The following is a 22,646-nucleotide window of genomic DNA, read 5'->3' as shown; positions in this document are numbered from 1 at the left end:
ATATTTAACACATCTTAAAATAGTATGTCTATGTAAATCTTATTATTCCATGCACTTGTTAAAGGATTTACTAATCCTAGCATGAAAAGGAGAAGATTCTTTTTATGCAGTGATTAAATCTTATCCAAAGTCGTGGGAGCGCGATGAATAATAAATGAGCTCGGTGACATGAAATAATCATGAAGATGAAGTAGGGGCGACGTGGGAATCCCTCGGCTGAATTATCATTCATGAGGTTGTTTCGTGTGCTGTCAAATCAAAGGCCCGTGGCCCAACACTTGCAGCACATCCCAGGTGATGATGTCATCCAGATATGATCCACTCCAGACGTGTGCTAACTGTGTAAATGCACGGCAAACAGACAATGATAACAAGACATTTTTAGATATGTGCTTGATAACAACTATCAAGAAACACTGCTTATAGTTTGTCATGTGACCAGGAAACATATACTATATATGCACTAATCAGCAGGTCTGGGTGCCATTCTAGGCAAAAGTATGGGCAGAAAACTTTCTTTCCCCCACAGATACACATAAAAATATTTATAAAACTAATCTTTTATAGCATTAGAAATGTCTTTGCTGTCACTTTTAATCTATTGAATGCATCCTCGATGAATAAAAGTATTCACTTTGTTTTTGAAAACTCTGAATGGCAGTTCATATTATTGATTAATACATAAGATTTCAAATTAATAAGCTGTTCAAAATTGAATACTGGTGCATTACACACAGCATACTGTGGAGTATATTATATTTCTTGCTATATTTGTTTGAAACAGAAAATTCAACAATAAATACCTCAAATAGTTCCACATTACTTTTTTTTCTCACATGATAATGTATATTTGCAAACAATGAATTAATTGTTTCAGTAAATATAAACAAGGTGCATGTTTTATTAACTTTATGTAGAACTGTCCTAAATCTAACTTAAACAAATATTAAAAAAATTAGATGATAACAACTGCTTGATTTTATTTTCTAATTCTGAAAAAAACATCAACTTTAGTTGCTCTTAGAAACTAACTACCTGTCCCTTTATATTCTTACTTCATTTTCCATGCACTAACTATTCACAAGTGTATTTTTGAAGGTGTAGGAGGTTGTCTGTATTTAACTTGTTGTCGTTGAATAAATTACCACCATGCAAATATGGTTTCTAAGGCAATAAACTTGATAAAATTTCACAATCTGTGAGGAAATAAATACATCATTTTATGCAAACAATATGTCTGTTATCTGTTGCTTATGTTAGCTTTAGTGTTATCTTTATTATTCTTTTCAAAATGGAGAAGAAAGTGAGAAAAAGAAACATACCAGATTTGATGATCTGTATGCTTATTTTGACCTAAAAACATTCATGTTGTTTACTCTGCTGAACAGAGATAGCATAAATGTCACCTGTTGCTGGTCAGGGTGCTACTGCGAACATACTGTATGATACAGCACAAAGCAAATCTCAAAATCCATCAGTCTGACTGGAAAATAAATACCACAGCATGTTAATGGATGCTGACAGTTTTGCGAAAAAGCTAAAAGCACACCATCAGATGAAAATAAACCTGAGAGAACGCCGGAGTAACGTCTGATACTCTTTTGGCAGAAACTGATAATGTAAAGCTCACTTGTTATCTCATAGTGAGACTTCGCAATAGCAATAGTGCATCTGTCTTCCATAACAACAGGGAGAAAGAGAAAGCAGGGACTAGTACCATTAAATCCTAAATCAGCATATTAGAATGATTTCTGAAGGATCATGTAACAGAAAAACAGTTAATCTGAGACCAAACCTGTTCATGGTTCAGTTAAGACAAGACCTCAAGTAAGGGGTCTGATTGGGGGTCAGTGTTTTTTGGCAGCTGCAACATAGACTGCCTGTTCTGTTGAGTCAAGGCAGTAATCAGGTCATCTTCAAATCTGTCACATAAATCACAGAAGACTGTCCGTGTCCAGGAAGGTACTCTGCTAAAAGGCTAAGAAGACTATGAGGACCTAAGTGAGTCAACACACAACAGTCAACAGAACAAATAATGCTGTTAAGGTTGTTGAGGGCAGGAAACAGAAGTCACTAAAGACACAGGCAGAAAACTGTGGAGGAAAAAATACTTATAGTAATTATTTCATCTAACAAGACTGAAGAACAATCAAATCAAGCCAAGCAGAGCAAAAACAAAAAAGTAACGCCAAATAAAGCAAAGCAAAACAGAGGAACAATCTATGTAAATGTTATTTCAGCTGACATGACTTAAGAACTACAAAACAACGTAAAAAAAAGTAAAAACAAAAACACAAAGCAAAGCAAAACACAAATCAATAAAACAAAGCAAAGGCAAAACAAAGGCAGGTAAAACAAAGCAAAAATATCTTTTTTGATTAACATGACTTTAAACTACGAAACCTAAGACAAGACAAAGCAAAAATAAAACAAAACAAAACAAAAACACAAAAAAGCGAAACAAAACGAAACAAACCATCAAAAACAATACAAAGCCAAATTTAAGCAAAGCAAAACAGAGAAACAATCTATGTAAATGTTTTTTCAGCTGACATGACTTAAGAACTACAAAACAAAGTAAAAAAAAGTAAAAACAAAAACACAAAGCAAAGCAAAACACAAATAAAAGAAAACGATCAATAAAACAAAGCAAATCAAAAAAAGGCAGGTAAAACAAAGCAAAAATATCTTTTTTGATTAACATGACTTTAAACTATGAAACCTAAGACAAGACAAAGCAAAAATAAAACAAAACAAAAACACAAAAAAGCGAAACAAAACGAAACAAACCATCAAAAACAATACAAAGCCAAATTTAAGCAAAGCAATAAAGGGGAAAAATCTATTAAATAGTTATTTCAACTTACATGACTTGAGAACTACAAAACCAAGCCAAAACGCAAAGCAAAGGAAACAAACAAACAAACAAACAAAACATAGCACAAAGAAAAAAAAAATAGCAAAGGCAAAGGCAGATAAAAAAAAAAACTATGACTGAATTCAAACTATCATATGGAATATAGGCTATGTTATTCCACTTTCTTTTTTTTTTTCTTTTTTTTGCTACATTAAAAAAAAATTACTTGCATGTGCAGGCTATTTAAAAAAAAAAAAATAAAAAAAAAATTGTCATTTGGTCCACACACACCACTTTTAAGAAGAAAGTAATGCTTATAGTGGATCCATCACAATTAAAAACCCATTTTATCAAGTTTGTCATCAAATGGGGGCCAGGCCCTGTGGTCTAACCCTGCTAACATGAACTCCAAAGGCCTCTGTCCTATTACTAGACAAGGTAGATCAGCCCGAAGAGCTGACAGGCAGCCTAATAGCTGGCACTCCACTAAAATATACAACCCCTTTTCAGATTTGAAGAGACTCCATTCACAGGTTCATCTGGGGTGGGTAATTGCTTTCTCCCTGAAGCAGACTGCTCATTATTTCTGCCAACCTGCCTGTCATGACGACGCGAGGGGCAGCAGGAATCAGAGGTCTAGAAACGCAATTAATAAGGGAAATGACCAGCCCACACTGATTAAAGAAAACCAGTGCAAATGTCTACCAGGTAGTTTAAAACACACAAAGTAAAAATAAGCAAATAAACTTATGGGTTAGGATGGGTTTAAGCAGTTATGAGCTTACTTGTGCTTGCAGATTACACAGCCCATAACTAAAACACTAATGTAATGGAACAAAGACAATAGAGATGGTGTCAGAATTTTAAATTAAATTAGCAAAAAGCTTATCATTCATAAACAATGGCTTTGAACCAATGTAATGTCATTTTTGGGATACATATGCTATCCGTTCCATGCATGTGGTTTATTGTTTTAGATAATGAGTCACTAATCAAAGCCTGGTGCTACAGAGAAAATTAGACTTTGCACAAAGAGACTGAAAAACTGCTCCGAGTCCTAATTACTAATATGACAGAGCTTCATATATAATAAGGATACAGCCTTGGAAGAAAGAAAGAAAGAAAAAAATCACAGTAACCTGCTCTCTGTTTACCCCATGGATGCAATTAAACACTAAATCGCTTCAAAAGCACCTTGAGAATTAGCAACAAAAGGTCAGAAACATGAAAGGGAAAGAAAGACTATAAACTATCCAGAGGCAGACTTCATTAAGACGCGAAACTGAGAAACTTTGCTGTCGTTCAATGTAAAAGCAATAATGCATGACAACAAAAAGAATAAGGTTCAACTTGGTAAAAAGTACATATGTAAATGCAGCTTTTCACACCTAATTTTTCCTGCTGGAAAATCCAGTTTTGAAACATAGTAGCTGGAAAATAATAATCAGCTGGAAATCAGCTGAGATTTAGATCTCACGGACATGGTTATTTCCTCAGGGCGATGGTGAAATCATGTTGAAAGGCACATTAATCAATAACCAAATGTCACTGATAAAGGAATAACATCTCTTGGAGATCAATGGTGGCTGCGAAGTGTTGGTGTGAAACGCAGTTTGGCAAATCTGAAACATACCTTGTATCCGGGGCCTAGTTGATGGATGGCGAATATCTGAGCAGGGTTTAGCGCTTCACTGAACACATAGATGGCTCCGAGCTGTCCGCAGAACACTCTGTTGGCGTCTGCCGTCTCAGATGAGCCGAGGAAACATTTGTCATAGCTCTGTGATAAGCACATGAGGAAAACAGTTTGGAGTTCTACGAGTGATGGTGTGGAAATATAGTGGATGTCAGCATGCAAACGTCATACTAAGCGAGCAATGGTTCATAGCGTAATTGAGATGTAGCATTACAGAGATGTTATTCTGTGCTGAAACCTGCCTATTAGTTTAATCAAAATCAGCACCCAGGAGATCTGAGGTTAAGCACTGCTGGTCCCACCTTTTAATTATCTTGCATTGCTTTCAGTGAGGTACAGAAAAACAGAAGCAAAGGTCTGTGAATTTTAATCCAATCATTGAAGCCCCAAGATAATATCTCATATAAGATTTGAGCTGTCAAAAAAGGTCTGTATTTCTAAAGACAACTTCATATTTTTTTCTACATTAGAGAGTTGCATTTTATTAATCAGAATTTGTGTCATGTTTACACCAAAGATAATTACATTTTGTTATATGTTGTATAGTCAATTACTGATTACAAATAAAATATTAGCTAAAAACGTAATCCAATCCATTAAATTACACATTTTAGGTAATATAATAAGACTTCTTTCTGATTACTTTTAGATTACTTTTGAATTGTTGAAATGTTGAGAAACCACTTCTTAAAACTGAAATGATTTTTGTAAATCTAGAGTTCAAATGCCGTAGTGCCTCTCAACCAGTCCACTTCACTGCATTCCAAAGCATTATGCCATAATTTTTACTGCAGTACTTTCATAAATAAAAATTGTTGTCTGTTTTACCATTAATAATTGAGAACATAAAAATTTTTTTAGTTTCTTGTACTCAAGTAAATCTTTGAATTACATTTAATTGAGCAAAAATAAGAAAGTAATCGATTTATAAAGTAATTAAGTATTAACGGATATTTGATATAATACGTATTGCAGTAAAGAGTGCAATATTATGCTTTGGAATGTTGTGAAGTAAAGTTTTCTAAAGAAAAACACTCTGATAAAGCACAGACACTTGAAAAGTACTTTTAAAGCAAAGTAAAAATACTTTACTAATGTCCACCTCAGCTCCCAACATTCTGTGTAATTATAACCATCTTACTAGTGATTAGTCTTTGGGTGAAAGTCCACAAAACTGAAAGACTTCCTGAATGTATACGTTATTTTAGAAAACTAAATTTAAATGATGAAAAATAAGAATTAGGGAGAATCAGTAAATTATGAATAATTTATTCCTATTGTGTGAAAAGTCTATAATTATGTAATCAATAAAAAAGTAACAGAAGTCTAATAATTATTTTAAAATGTAATATAATCTAATTTCAAGTACTTAAATCTTTTCCTCTCTCTCTCTCTCTCTCTCTCCCTCTCTCTCTCTCTCTCTCTCTCTCTCTCTATATATATATATAGATGACCAATTTTTACTATTTTGCAAGCATATTTAAAATATTCCTAAAAATAACATGCACGGCATGATAGGCTTGATGTGTTGGCAGCAATAAATGTCATTTATTTATTCCGAAACTGTGATAAATCAATGCATTTTTTATAGTTTAATTTCACACTGTGCACACAGTGGTGATGATATTTCTCTGAGACAACATCCGCCAGCTACAGACTGAGAAAGCGTTTGCAAAGTGGTCTTACGTCGTTGGTGTTGACGTGCCAAGCCATGTCGCCGTAGGAGACAAGCTGTCCATTGACGTAGCAGCGAATCTCACTGTTCCTCCAGCGGTTGTAGATGTGAACGATGCTGATCATGTACCACTAAAGAAGGGAAAAGGTCAGCATGAAATCAAAATAAACCCTTTTCATTTTATTTTTATTTTACTCTATTGCACAGTGAATGATTTATCAGTGTTTGTTATTCCAAAGGAAACAGACAGATATGACCGTCAAGTTGCATTAATAGAATTTATTTAATGTATGAAGCAGTAAATTAATTACAATGAATTACTTTATAGCAGACTAATTCAGCAATCATCAAAACTTTAATTTCAAGGCCAAATCGTACAGTAGTCCAAGATATCAGGATGATCAGGGAAAATGTAGATCTTTTAAATAAAGATTTTAGCTGTATTTTTCTTTCTTGGCAATGGAATCACACATTTCAACTCAAAACCGTTGTCATGGGCAGCAGGCAGGAGGTCTAATGCAGTAAAATTTGCATTTAGATATAAATAATACATCGGATCTTGAGTGAGAGGAGAAGAGAGGAGAGGAGAGGAAGCAGACAGAAGCAGGGAGGAAATCAAAGTAGTGAGGAAGTGAAGGCAGGTTTACTTAGCAGGAGACAAGGGTCATTACAGATTTCATTTCTGTCAATGTGCCACCACACAAAAAAGTCACGATATGGCGCAGTGTTTTAAACACACTCTGGAGTGAAGCCTACACCACTCAGGACAAAATGCATGTTCTTTGCATGCTGTATGTTGTATAGTGTATAGACCACATCAAAAAACTAATAAAAAAAAGTTCCTACACAGCCTGTTATCGCTTATATTAAGTCACTAAATCAAAAAAATTCCAAGCTGTTATTAGGAAGAAGAAAAGAAAAAAGAAATAATAACCCTATGTGAGTCTAAACCACTGGAGGTCAAAAGAATTAAACAGGTCATTTACATGATAGAGGAAAGTTAGATTAATCCAATGAACTATAAAAATGTATTTCTCTTCTTAAACTGCAATAAAATTATAAACTGTACATGTAGTTTTAATGACTACTGGACCACAAGAGGTCCGAATCAGATCAGCTAATCTTTATCGGCTGAAAATGAAAACAGTATATTTAATTTCCGTAAATAGTCTCCCACTAAAATGCTCATGCTATTTTTCCCGTTAAGTATTTTTATTTTATTTTGCATTGCATTTAACACAAAGTTGCATCATCTTGTGTTTCATAATCAACTCAGTTTCAGACAATATGCAAACTTGCCCCCATGAATGCAATTAATCTGTAAAATTTCATTTTAGGAATGACCTTCAAGACCATGGCAAACCCTTTCCCTAAGGCTCTAAAGAGCATGTTTAAGCTATTAATATTTATAAAGATTACACCAGCTAAGAGCATTAAATATTGAGTAGAAACAAGGAAATCATTTATTAGACAGATGTTTAAAAAATGCAGCAGCTGTGCAGTGATTTCCAAGAGATTTCCCTTCAATTCAACACAACAAAAACAAATACAGAAAGTGGCCTCAGTTATCTCATGTCCTGGGGTTCAGTTACAGTTTGTAAACATGATATTTAGCCCAGTTAACTGGATCATGCACAGCTTCAGTGATTTTCACTGAGGATCACAGCAAGAAAATTCAAAATTCACAAGTGCATCCACTCGATTCTTACTCCTTCACAACACAGCCATTAGATAACTACAGATGCTAGTAGTGGAAAGAGAGAATCAAAGCTGGAAATGAAAGTCTACCTTGCGGGGCTGAAAGTCATATTTCACGCAGTGCTGGAAGCCCTTTCCTTTTGACTTCAATGATGTCACAATCAAGCAGTTCCCCACAAAATGTGCAGAGTAGCCGATGCCTTTGCTTGTGCGGAAACTGAAATTGAGAATCAATAAACACAAAGAATATAAAGCAATTCATAACACTTTTATGTGGTATATATGAAATATCCTCTCTTACAGGGTTAGTTTACCAAAAAATGAAAATAAGCCTGTGATTTACTCAAAATTGAGGCATCCTAGGTGTATATGACTTTCTTCTTTCAGACAAATCCAAGCAGAGTTTTATTAAAAATTTTCCTGGCTCTTCCAAGCATTATCATTACAGTGGGTGTTTTTTTCTGTTAAGCAGTCCAAAAGACGTTAAATAAAGTGCGCGCATCCATAATAAAATGTGTCTTTATTCCAGGGGATGAATATTAGGGCTGTCAAAATTGCTCAAAAATGACGTTCGAATATTCCCTCTAAAAAATACATGAATATTCAAACTATTCGAACATCTGGTTGCACATGTTGTCAATGACGCGCATTACGTCAATAACAGGCAAAAATAATACAAAGAGACATAACTACTTGTATAGATAGTCTATTTAAGTTTAAACATATATGACAACGTATTACCTACACAAAAACAAGGAAATCAACTAATGGCCAAGACTGCAGACCTCACGCTCTCTCACCCTCACGTTCTCTGTCCATAATGGTTTAAATGAACAAACACATTTTTGTGCAAGCAATTTAAGGTCGCGACTGTTGTCCCAAATATAGCAGGCTTCATTCAGTGATTGAAACAAATATTATTAATATTAATTGAAGTTTTACAGCATATAGAACTGACATTGAATGCTCCGAGCGAGCTGTGCTGTGGTAAACATGGAACTTTTCCTTGACATGAAACGATAAATAATCAAACCTCGGATCTATTGCTTGAAAGAACTCCCCGAAGCCTGCCCCATCCGCGATACTGATCGGTCTCATGTCCTTAAAAATGAACGAAATTATTTTATCCGTTATGGCCTCTTGTCATGCTGCAGACAAAGAGCTTGTGGCGGGCGACGCAAAGTAACGTTAAGTGTCAAGACGTGACTGTTTAGCTGGAGTTCCACACATTATGCCATGCTCATTTGGGTGCACATTTTTGAGATGTGACCTCATGTTGCTAGTTGTCGAATGGTATGCTTACTGTATCTTAAATAGCTTGCATACAACAATCTCGCGGGTCAACAATTTTACCTCATTTTCTCTGCTGCAGTCGAGTTGGGCTCTGCACTTGCTGGCATCTTCCATGAAGACGCGTCAACTTTCAGCAGTGATGCTGTGCCAGACAGTGCGACTCCTGTGAGGCTGTGACCTGTCCCTGAACCCTCAGGCGCGCTAGCACGCCCACTCGCAAAGCACACAACCACGCCTTTACTACCGCGGGCCTTTTTTTCCACATTTTTTTTTTATTCGAATATTAATTTTCACCTTCGAAATTCTTTTTTTTTAAACTATTCGAATACATATTCGAATTTAGAATATTCGTTGACAGCCCTAGTGAATATAGGATGTTTTATTATGGATGCGTATGCTTTATTTGACGTCTTTTGGACTGTTTAACAGAAAATCTCACCCACTGTAATGATAACACTTGGAAGAACCAGGACAATTTTTTTATAACTCTGATTGGAATCGTTTGAAAGAATAAAGTCATATACACATAGGATTTCTCAAGGGTGTGTAAATCAAAAGCTAATTTTCATTTTTGGGTGAACTAACCCTTTAACATTCCCTTTTCAACAAAGAGCTTAAAAAAGCCAAAAGCATGAACCTGTGAAGCCAAGTTTAGATCTGGAAAACAACCTAAACTAGCTTAAACCTCTTATGAGCAGTACTTCTACTAATTCTAATATCAATTTGTTAAACCAAAAAGGTTTTGCAGGTCTTAGTTGGTTTAAGCTGGTCTGCTAGCCTGGCCATGCTGGCCTTCCAACTCCATTTGCTGAAAATGATCTAAAAACCCCTTAAATTCAGCCAGTTTGACCAAACTTAGGCTAGTCTACAATGTGTGGTTTTTTTTTGTTTTTTTGTTTTTTTTTAATCACAGTATTTGGGTTTCCTGATATGCATTAGCTAGTTTTCTGTTCCAACTTAAGAGAGGAGAGAGTAAAGATATCTTACAGTAGGCTTATTTCAAAATGTCAAAGACAGTTTTGTGTTCTCCGTTCCTTACAACAGAAGTATAAAACCGTCACATACAAGAAACCTAAAAGCACAAGAGACAATTTTTGCATCTTCAGGAGCTGAGAATTCACAGTGTGGATCAATACTCACACTGATCTCACAATACAATGTTTTTCTTTCGTGAACATCTCATTTTATTCCGAATCTGTGTCACGCACAGATTGAACTCAGAGTTTATGTGAGCTGTCCTGCGCTTGGCAGCTCCAGGCTACAGATCTGGCAGCACAACAGCAAGCAGGACCCAGCGCTCGCTTTCAAACTCTAGCTACCATTATTAGCGTGGCAGCCTTTAACAACACTGTTTTGTAACCTTCTCAGAAAGTGCTGGGCAGTTTCTCAACGCATGGACCTACATAATGTACGGAAGAACTGAACTCAATAATCTGATCATCGAGAACATGTAAGAAATGCTTTTTTTTATTTTTATAAACATCTAGCCCATCTAACAAATCACTTCAAGCTAATATCAGAGTCTAATGCCTCAAAATATCTCTACAAAAGAGCCCAAGGCTGTTCAAAAATGGATGTTGTCCTTCTTTCTCTCTCTCTCTCTCTCAAAACAGACTCACTCCGTCTCCCTTGAGGACCATTTTCCCTCGCTCCTGGAATCCTGGCCAATAAAAACGTGTCTGCGCTATTGATCTGAGCTCCAATTACCCACAAGTCTCTACATACGATGCTCTTTTTGCCTGACTGACATTAAAAGCCCAAATTAATGTCTATTTCCACCCTAGTGTCCCTCTGCAAAGATTTTCCAGTGATTCCAGAACATTCTGCCCTGGGTTCAAACACCTATTGGTTTAATCAGCAGAATCTGACCTAATTCCCTTTCATGCTTGCATAATCCACCACATCATCAAAAACAAAATCCTCTAACAAAGCTCATTATATAAGTGGCAAAGCAGCCAGAACTCTCTCTCTCTCTCTCTCTGTGTGTGTGTTAAACGCTAAAACAAAGCCACTCAGTTTAATTTACTTAACAGAAGCAGGCCCTGAAGGTCATTTTCATTTCTGCTAAGCAAGTTTTATTTAAGAGTTGACTAAGTTATAACCACATTAAGGAGTAGGCTGTGAATGTAGTCACCAGTAAAGGTAGGGTTTGTCTTTGTCCACGTTGATGTTGTTCAGAGGATCCATGCGGAACCAGGTGTTGAGGGTAAAGCCGTTCTGATAAGGCCATTTAGCGATGGGAGGCAATGCAATCGCCTGGCAGAAAACAGAGAGCAAAAATGTCTTGGAGTCTGTACTGTACACATTTGTTTATATCCATCCAGTGCTTCAAAAAAACTAATGCAGTCAATTTATTGTTCCCAATATACATATAGCCAATCAGCCAGCAAAACAAATATACTGTATATAAAATGGATTTCTCTATAATGATTTTACAGTAGGGATGAATAAGTGCCATATTATAGTTATTGGCCAATTTCAGAAGATTTTAATTTATCAGTATTGGTTGAAATTTGATATACTGCGTAAATACACATTGTTTTAATTTAATATTTAAAACATTAAATAATTTGTCTTATAAGTCAGTACGTTTTATTTTATTTATTTATTTTTGTAAGAAATTTATACTTTAATCAGCAAGGCCAGATTTAATTGATTAAAAGTGACGATGAAAACTTAAAATAAATGCTGTTCTTTTGAATTTTATATTCATTAAAAACTGGAAAAATTTCTCATTGTTTCCACAATAATATTAAGCAGCATGACTTTTTTTACACTGATAATAAGAAATGTTTTCTAATTATTCTAAATAGGCATATTATAATGATATCTAATCAATAATTTACGACTGAAGTAATGGCTTCTGAAAATTCAGCATTGCCTTCACAATTAAAATAAAATTTGTATTTTATTTACAGAAAGCTTTATAGTGATTTAATATTGCCTATTTTTCAATTAAGTGTATTGTGAAAATAACAGTTTAAAAACAACATTTAATCTAACTTCACAACATCTGAAATATCCATAAATATGCAAAACAGGCTAAGAATGGGGTCACTCACAGCTGCACTTCGGCCAGGAAAGTTAAAGAAAGTGTCTGGTCCATGTCTCTGTGCCATTTGAGTGAGGACTGAGAGCAGTTTGACTGCATTTCTTGGCTGTGGAAGACAGTACGTGAGAGGTAAGACAAGTACCTTTAGGACAAACCAAATCACCATAACGAAAACCCCACAGGAGCTTCTCAGCAAAAACTTCTGAAATGAACTTTAAATTTTGCCTCACTAAATAATTTCTGATTTAAGAACGTTGATTCAATCTGTCATATCCTCACTTCTTTTGGCAAGCTAATGAAAACACATGCTGATCAAAACATTCCATTTTCACGTCTCATAACCAATTGTTTCAGTAAAGCCCAAGTCTCTCTTATTTTTCTCCAGAGGGGTACTTTACTCTATCCAAAAACTGAAAACTATTGTGACAACATCCTCACTGTGGTGTCCGCCAGCACTCGATGTTCTGTCAATATCCCTCACTCAAGAGAACGGCAAATCGATACCTGGGCAGGCCTGATCTGTTCTGCGGTTGATTGTTCCAGAGGTCTGAAAAGGCTCAACGATCTCCAAAAGCAGTGAAGCTAACAACCCCTTGGAGCCCCAGAGCCCTACATGAGTTTTCACTCATTTTCTGTGACTTACCCACAATCCTCCTTCTCCTCTCAGCATGCTGAAGAGCAATTTGAGTTCTTTGACGGTGATACTGTAGCTGGCCAAAACTCCCAGCATATCCACCAGCAAGTCTGTGCATCATGGGGAAAAAAAACAAAACAGACAGAGAGACGTAAGATCTGGATTAACTGAAGTGGGCAGGGTTTGCATGTAAAAAGATTCCCCGGAGCACAGTTGTGTGTGCAACATGCACAAGACATTGTATCATAACACAGTGCAAAAAAGCAATTTCACAGTAAGACGTGTGAGAGGAATCAAACCGTGGCAAACAGACCCCCAGAATGCACCTTCCCCAAGTGTGATGGCATAATTCGGCAGGACCTTGGGGATCTTCCATTATTCAATATAATTTAGCTGTACATAAAAAGGTTTAAATTAATTTATTTAAAGTGATTTTTTTACGAAACAGACTGATTAAAATGGAATGTACATAGTACAATGTTTCAAATTGAATTAAATAATAAATAATAAATTAAAACAATATATCCATCTAACAAGTTTGTTTCTGTGAATTGTGGGGACTTTTCCATAGACATAACTTTTATACTGACCAAACAAAAAATTTTGTCCCCTAACCAAACACTCACCATAAACCTTCTCCTTACAGGAAACCTGTTTGCACTGTTACACTTTCAGATAAACATAATTTACTATTTTTAATCGTTTTTTTCCCTTGTGTGTCTGTGTTTGTATGCGTGCGTGTGTGCTTGTTTATGCTACATAGGATAGCAAAACCCACTTCTATGGTTCACAAACAGCGCAGTTGACTCAGCTCTTTCAATTCAGGTTAAACACTCCGCAGTCTACTGCGAGGGAGACATGAGAAGTTATGCTAATTAATGCCATTTTACACTTTCATTTTGAGTTTCATCAAGACTGCTGATGAAACCTTCCATAAGGCAATTCACAGCCTCTTCTTCTTAGAGGATTTTGATTGTGAAAAATGGCATTTAATGTATGCAGACAGAGGAACATGTTGCCCATGAATTACAGATGGAATAAATAAAAAAAATCATTCTTCTTCATTCATAAACGGTAAGTAAAATTTAATATTGCTCTAAACTGCCACTCAATCTCATTACCAGACGGTGCAACTAATGAGATTTTTCTCTCGGTTTCTCTTCTGCCTTAGCCTGATGAATTCCACTGCTGAGAAGATTGCAGTTTAATCCACATTTCTTTCACTCACAGCGATTCGCACCGCTCTCAGGCGTAAAAATAAAATGGAAATTCTTTGCACGTGCTGTTCAAAGCAGAGCATTATCTTTGACCTTTTATGCAAAAATGAAACAACAAGCATGATATAATATGCAATAAGGTTCAAATAAATCTGCTTTTGCAGCTTGATCTAAAATCTTAACCTAAAATACTACACAGGTGAGCTTCACAGCCAGTGATCAACATGCATGCTTGTGGTATGAAGATATTGTTGATTCCTATAAAATAAATTATAAAATAAATAAAATATTAAAAATATCAAAAGAAAGATTTTTTTTAATAATACAAAAATGTATCCTTTTTTATTTTAAGGTTAAAAATACAAATTGGGCCATATGCTTATAAAATAGTAAATATTCGTGCCAAATTTCCTGCTGCCAACAGGTGGCGCTATGATTATAACTGAATATTGACATGTAAATGTCTTCAGGCAAGGACTCTTACCAAACATGCAAAGTTTCGGGCAGATCAGACAAGTCATGTTTAAGTTAGTATAAAATAAGTCATTTCCTGTTGCCAGCAGGCGGCGCTATACTTATAATTGAATATTGACCTTCAGTTGTGTTCAGGCCAGTACTCTTATAAACATGTGATGTTTGGGTCAGATTGGGAATTGTATGCATGAGTTAAAATAACTTCCTGTTTTATAGTATTAATAGCCTAATTTTGCACATACTAAGTGTTGCTAGAATGTTTGAAAATATTTCTAGCATGATTAGCACACAATGGCATATTTTACTGTGTTGCAAATAGTGCATAAAAGTGTTAAAAATTACACTTCCTGTTGCCAGCAGGTGCCGCTATGACTATAACCGAATATGAGCATGTTGATTTATTTAGGACAGGACCCTTGTCAAACGTGTGAAGTTTGAGGCAGATCGGACATTGCTCGTCTGAGTTACAGCATCTTCCTTTTTCACTGCATTAGTAGCATGCTTTAGCACTTAGCTAAGTGTTGCTAGCATGTTTTAGTATGCTTCTAAAAGGTTGCCAGCCTATTTAACACTTGTTGATGCTTTTATTATTTTGCAAGGAATCCATAACAGTTTTAAAAATGCCACTTCCTGTTGCCAGCAGGTGGCACTATCATCGAATACGGGCATGTTGATGTGTTCAGGACAGGACTCTTATCTAACTTGTTCAATTTGGGGCATATTGGACACTGTATGCCTGAATTACAGTAACTTCCTAATTCACTGCAGTAATATGATGCTTTAGCATTTAGCTAAGTGTTGCTAACATGTTTCAGTATGTTTTTTAGCATGCTGCCAGTGTATTTATCACTTGCTGGCACTTTTTAATATGTTGCTAGGACTCCATAACATTGTTACACATGCTAGGAGTCCATAACAGCGTTACACATGACACTTCCTGTTGCCAGTAGATGGCGCTATGAATATAATGGAGTACGGGCATGTTGCTGTGTTCGGTACAGGACTCTTGTCAAATGTCTGAAGTTTGGGGAAGATTGGACGTTGCTAGCCTGAGTTACAGCAACTTCCTTTTTCACTACATTATTAGCTAAGTGTTGCTAGCATGTATTACTATGTATCTAGTATGTTGCCAGCCTATTTAACACTTGTTTACACTTTTTAATATGTTCCTAGGAGTCTGTAACAGTGTTAACCATGTCACTTTCTGTTACCAGCAGGTGGCACTATGACTATAACTGAATTTGGTCATGGGTGTTTGTTCAGGACAGAACACCTATCACACGTGTGAAGTTTGGGGAAGATCGGACATTGCTTGCCTTAGTTACAGCAACTTCCTTTTTCACTGCCTTAGTAGAATGCTTTAACACTTAGCTAAGTGTTGCTAGAATGTTTTATTATGTTTCTAGCATGTTGCCAGCCTATTTAACACTTTTTGACACTTTTTAATTTGTTCCTAGGAGTCCATAACAGTGTTAACCTTGTCACTTCCTGTTACCAGCAGGTGGCGCTATGACTATAACAGAATTTGGTCATGGGTGTTTGATAAGAACAGAACACCTATCACACGTGTGAAGTTTGGGGAAGATCGGACATTGCTTGCCTTAGTTACAGCAACTTCCTTTTTCACTACATTAGTAGCATGCTTTACCACTTAGCTAAGTGTTGCTAGCATGTATTAGTATGTATCTAATATGTTGCCAGCCTATTTAACACTTGTTGATGCTTATTAATATGTTCCTAGGGGTCCATAACAGTGTTAACCTTGTCACTTCCTGTTACCAGCAGGTGGCGCTATGACTATAACTGAATTTGGTCATGGGTGTTTGTTCAGGACAGAACACCTATCACACGTGTGAAGTTTGGGGAAGATCGGACATTGCTGGCCTGAGTTACAGCAACTTCCTTTTTCACTACATTGTTAGCATGCTTTAGCACTTAGCTAAGTGTTGTAAGCATGTATTAGTATGTATCTAGTATAATGCCAGCCTATTTAACACTTGTTTACACTTTTTAATATGTTCCTAGGAGTCTGTAACAGTGTTAACCATGTCACTTCCTGTTACCAGCAGGTGGTGCTATGACTATAACTGAATTTGGTCATGGGTGTTTGTTCAGGACAGAACACCTATCACACGTGTGAAGTTTGGGGAAGATCGGACATTACTTGCCTGAGTTACAGCAACTTCCTGTTTCACGGTGAAACATCAAATTTTGTCAGGCCGCCAGGGACACACCCCTTGACGAAAACTCAAAACCTTCACAATTTAACATCACAAAGGTCTTATGATGACCCTCACCAAATTTTAAGATAATCCGATTAAAACTGTAGGAGGAGTTCGTCAAAGTACGAGGCATGGAAATGGCAAAAACTGCACAAAAATCATACAGGAAATTCTAAATAACTTACTTCCTGTTGGGTTTTGGATTTTGTACCAAGAGACTTTTTTGTAGGTAATGGTGTGTTACATGTGTGTACTGATTTTCATGAATGTACGTGAAACACAGCTCGAGGCGCACTCCGTTGAAATTTAAGGTGGTGCTATCGAGCCATTTTGCCACACCCACTTCTGAAACCTATATCAGATGTAAATTTTCGCCAGTCCTGATGCATGTGCAAAGTTTCGTGAGTTTTGGAGCATGTTTAGGCCCTCAAAAATGCGATTCATTTCGGAGAAGAAGAAGAAGAAGAAGAAGAAGAAGAAGAAGAAGAAGAAGAAGAAGAAGAAGAAGAAGAAGAAAAGGAGCAATTCCAATAGGGTCCTCGCACTGCAGTACTCGGGCCCTAATTAAATAAAAAATAAATAAACAAATACTTTTTATTTTAAAAATAATGCATGTTTATGGTATGATAACATTTTGATTACTTGTTCTTTTGTAGTTCAGTTGAAATGTATAGCTAAAAACTGCCATTATTTACTCACTCATGTCTAAAAATGTTATATTTTAAAGTATATTTACATATATCTTTTTCATACAAAGGCAGTTCATAATGACCACAGCTGTCAAGCTCCAAAAAATAACAAAACACCATCAAGAGAGCACCATAAAAGTAGTTCATATGACTGTCTTCGGAAGCCATATAAAATGAAGAGACTGATATTTAAGTCATTTTTCAGTGACAATCTGCAAACTCTTCTTTCACAAAAAAAGACAGCATGACTGTTCAGACTATTCTGCACATCTTTCATTTCAGAGCTGTTTAAACATTTTCTGAACCATTTATAGAGCTTTGGGGAAATAGAAAGAAATGGATCAATTCCAGAAATCTGGGAGAGGGTCAGGTTGAGACCACTCACCTGCGATCATGTCATCCACAGAGCTCATTTTGAGCAATAGCCTCTGAATGAGACCGACCTCAGTGCTGGTCTGCAGGTTGCGGACACTCTTGCGCAGGATGGCGGTCAACATACTCCAGATTTCCGCCTGGCATGTGACTTCACAGTGTTCCAGCAGCTCCAACATGCAAATGATGGCCTCTGCATCCTGGATGATGAAGTTCATCTCCAGGTCAAACTCACCACCAACCAGCTGGAGCAGAAGAGAAAGAAAGAGAAGGGAAAAGGACACGAAAAAAATAGATTAGACTCACTGTAAGTAACAAGAAAGAGTGCTTTTCTTCTAAAACTTTTAAGTGTTTGTTTGATGTCAGACAAACGCAAGTGAACCAACTGTGACAACAAATAGCTTAACTAAACTCTAAGAAACCTTGAAAAAAAGCAGATGCTTCAACAATCAAATTCTACTAGTCCTCTTCCGGTGATAAACAATAACCATAATCATTTGGGATTTATAAACACCAATCGATATTTGTGTTCCGTGGACTAAGCAAGCATGAAATTGAAGATTTCAAGACTTGTCCCAAGCACATTGGAAGACTTCAGGCACATTCTTCAGAGAGTAGCGAAGCACACATGTGGAAAATAGACCCCAGCTTCTCGAGGCTTATTTTACAACATTATCCAGAGTCCACAACCCTGTCTAACTTGTTGGGAATTCTTGTTGGCAGACAGGAATTAACTCTTGTCACGCCTCGCATCCCATAGATCATTGGTTCTCAACTGGTGGGTTTCAACAAAAATGGTTTGAGAGTTGTTATGATTGTTTGTTGGAGAAAGCAAAGGGAAAAATTTTGCTCATTGAACTCAACAATATTATGCAACAGATGTATCTGGTTATTAAAGCAAGTAATATTAGACAGATGCCAACATGGACAGGATGCATGACATGCCCTCAAAAACTTGTAGAAAACTTAAATAAATATTAAAATATATACAATGTAAACAAAATTATATATATATATATATATATATATATGGGTTAAATTATTGTGATGATAAAACGTTTGTGGCAATCAACTCAGTATGTTTTGTAAAGTGAATAATTGGCTTTCAAGTGCATAAAACCATTAAAACTCAAGAAACATCTATTGAAAACCAAAGCTGTCAAAGTCCAGAAAAAACAGAACTCTCAGGACCGCTAGCTTAAATGAATTTGCTATTTATTAATCCTGCTGCTTTGACTTGACTGACAGTCTCCGGTCTACTGTACTCATTTCGCAAGTGAACAGCTTATGGGCGTCATGACAACCACACTTTTTTTCAGCCTTTATTTCAGGAGTGATTTGCATGGATGTGTTAGAGCTGTACTCTCTAACAGACCAAAACAATATGACGTGAGGCAGTGGAGGAAGTGATAAACAGTGGCTCATCCCTGGAAAAAATGACAAGCATTTCATTTATGAAAGCGTCCATCAGTCAGATTCCTCAGCCTTTCATAACCTAATGTGTGCATTTCATAACCACATTTCCTAATGTGTGCAATGACTGACAGTAAAGAAGACAGCAGCAACAATTATAGAGCATAGCAATGCACAGCATGTTAAATCAATTATGATAGCATAAAAAGACAGTTTTTCAAGTTAAGCATGCATTTGATAAAAGCAAACCTCACATAAACACTTTAAAAGAACCATATTGTAAGAAGAAGCCAGCAGATGACACACAAACTCCTCCTATGTTCTGTACAACAATGCAGCAAATTAGTATTTATTCACCAAAAACAATAGAACAAGGTCCTACTTTAATGCCAGCCTAAATGAATCATTATGACAGGAAGGTATGTAACATCTGTCTGACTACCTAAAAACTAATTAGCATGAAGAATGAACAGAAAAAAAAAGTTTCTCTTAAGTCTCAGCTGAAAAAACATCTGGCCCTAAAGCCGAACCCTGATGCACACCAATAACAGTTTTGCTTACTTAAAAGTTTTATGGTGACGGGTTCTCAATAAAAGATAAAAATGGCTAAAAACAAGAAAGTGGAAGTTTGACAGTTAGTTAAACTTCACTCTTTAAAGCCGTGGCACAATATATACTACAGTATATACTTTGATTTCAGGACACAATTTTACTCAATATATATATAGCTATTATATGAGACTATTGCATATATTTTAGATATAAAAAAAATCAACATGAGCTACACTGCACATTAATTTAGACATGATCTCCAATTTTAGCCCAGTCTCTTTTGATCAAACATTATTTGCTTTGCAATTTGCAATTAACAATGTCCCACAGTTGTTCAACCAAAAGGCAGTTTCACTGCTTTAATAAGACTAGATTTACTTCTGTTTTAAAGAAAACTCAGCGAAGTGTAACAGCATATCAATGAGACTCTAGAGAGGATTTTATTCCTACAATTGTATTCACAGAATCAAGTACAGAATCATAAAAAGCTAATTCACTTTTAATGGCTAAAATCAATTTTCTAAATAAGTAAAATATCCAATTTTCACACATCCTTTAAAAGAGTGGGATATTTCTTTCTTCCAGTGCATGCACTGCAGGTTTTGTCACTCCAGCCATTGTGTTTAGTAATTACGATGACTTCAAGATTAATCATAGTGTTTATCAAGACATAAAACAACAGTTTTCTTAAATGAACAGTGCAGTTCTTGTTTTCTGTTATCACTAAATTTGTAAAAATATCATTCAACATCTTCACTTTTACACCATAAGTGTACAAGTCATACACCAGTATATAAAGGACGGAAACCTGTGCAGAAGTGTTAGCTTGTCACTAGACAAAGCTTGTCCATTCAACACAGCTTCTCTTTTAATCACAGAGCTCGTCACACTCTCAAGTGAGGTGTTTAATTGCATGCTCAGATCCCGAGAGTAATTTGCATCCATTGTGCGACAAGAGGTAAATGAAGACACAAAATCAAATATTAGACACTCATGGCAAAAGGAAGCGCTCTCTCTCTCATGCCAAACAGGAATTACCCATAGTGAACAGTTAATCTCTGTTAATTTACATTGAGTTTTAGTGTCTAGATTACCAGTGGAGAGTCACTACAGCTCAAAACACTCAATTAAAATATTTTAACCCTAATTGAAATATTTTAATTTGCTAGAAGTGCAGAAATATTAGGGACATTGGTGCTTGAACTAACTTATCATCCTCAAATCTAAACCCAGACATTTATATTTAAATAATGAAGTATTTTTTAAATATTTTTACAAATATATTAAGGATGTTCTTTTATGTTGCTGAAAGAAGTCTCTTATACTAACCAAGGCTGTTTTTATTTGATCAAAAAGTAAAAACTGTATTACTGTTAAATATTATTACAATATAAACAATTTGTTATTTGTAATTTTGTATTGTTTTTTATTTAGTTATTTAGTTTTTATTTAGTTTATTTGTGTGAATCTGTTCAACTGTATATTCAAGTAAATTATTATTATTAATTACTAAACACAAACACACAGACAGTGTAATGATACAGTGTTTCACTGAATGGAAATATTGTTTTATGTATATAATGCAATGCAATAGTATACAATATCGCAAAATGCAAGATTTTTTTTTTTCTGTTCTCCTATTTTAATATCAAATAAAATGTTTCTTTTTACAGATTGTTTTCTGCAAACCACTTGATATATATTCATCACAATGGTCAAAATTCTAAATCAGCATTACATTTTTATCTATTTCAGATGCATACTGTTGAAAATATTTTATTTAAGCATTTATTTAATCTCTGAATACACAAACCAGCATGTCAGCTTTTCAGGTAGCATACCAGCAAGGTTTGCCTGTTTCTGGAGAGTTATTCTTCACAAGATGTGATCAGACAGTGGCTTCAGGCATGCAAAAATTCAACCAGGCTGCAATGTTTGCGCTTTCACTTTTATCACCTTAAACCAGGCGAAGACACAACCTTCCTGGTATCCCGCTTGACAAATGTATACATGAAAAAATAGATAGAGCAACTGCTCTTCCCTGGAGAGATCTACATTGCTGCCTGCATCCTCCTCTCACCATAACTCTCAGTAAATAGGACATCAGCACTGTTTATTTCCACTGTGTTCATAGCCAGTGAAAGCGTGCATTAGAAAAAAAATGTCTAAAGTCTGATTTGTGCTACTCATAACCATGGCAACCAAGCATCTCTGAACCCCAACTAGGGGAGGGGAAGCTCAGAAGAAAATTAGATATTTATAAATTTCTTTACATCAGGACCATTTTTGTCCTCTTAAAATTACCTACTAGAATTGTCGATCTATAGTAAAGGCCTGTTGACACCAAGGACAGACAATAACGATAAAGAAAAAGGCAAAAAAAAAAAAAAAAGATTTTTTTGAAGGATTATAATTAAAATTAAAATTCTATGAATTAGAGAAAGTACAATTTTATAACAACGTAATGGAATGATATAGTTGGAATTAGTGCTATTTCAATATGATTGAGCTGCAATTATTTCTATTAATATTTTTAATTTATCTGCCACTTTTGACACTGTGAATCATCAGATCCTCCTGTCCACCCTCTCATCACTGGGCATCCCAGGGATTCCACTTTGCTCATTTGAATCCTATCTCACTGGTAGGTCTTTTTAGGATGCCCTGGGGAGGTATCCAAAGCACATCAACTAGTCATTGGGGTTCCTCAGGGATCTGTTCTTGTACCCCTCTTCTTCTCCATATACACTACATCACTGGGAAAAATCATACAGGCACAATGGCTTCTCCTACAATTGCTAT

The 22,646-nt window shown here is 35.8% G+C and overlaps 1 protein-coding gene across 11 annotated transcripts in view; it reads right to left on the bottom strand.

Moving 5' to 3' along the window:
• Positions 1 to 22,646, bottom strand: part of LOC132107837 (neurobeachin-like) — a 275,916-nt gene that overhangs the window by 188,074 nt on the left and 65,196 nt on the right. For all 11 annotated transcript variants that reach the window (XM_059514113.1, XM_059514115.1, XM_059514114.1 and 8 more), the window contains exons 2-8: positions 17,893 to 18,124; positions 12,915 to 13,015; positions 12,282 to 12,377; positions 11,354 to 11,475; positions 8,017 to 8,143; positions 6,240 to 6,359; positions 4,491 to 4,637 (exon numbers count right to left, since the gene is read on the bottom strand). In XM_059514113.1, coding sequence (XP_059370096.1) covers positions 4,491 to 4,637; positions 6,240 to 6,359; positions 8,017 to 8,143; positions 11,354 to 11,475; positions 12,282 to 12,377; positions 12,915 to 13,015; positions 17,893 to 18,124 — 945 coding nt within the window. The remainder of the gene's footprint in view (positions 1 to 4,490; positions 4,638 to 6,239; positions 6,360 to 8,016; positions 8,144 to 11,353; positions 11,476 to 12,281; positions 12,378 to 12,914; positions 13,016 to 17,892; positions 18,125 to 22,646) is intronic.

This window comes from Carassius carassius, chromosome 28, assembly GCF_963082965.1.
Source record: "Carassius carassius chromosome 28, fCarCar2.1, whole genome shotgun sequence".
Lineage (NCBI taxonomy): Eukaryota > Metazoa > Chordata > Actinopteri > Cypriniformes > Cyprinidae > Carassius > Carassius carassius.
The sequence above is the reverse complement of the archived record's forward strand: the minus strand, read 5'-3'. Positions and strand labels throughout refer to the sequence as shown.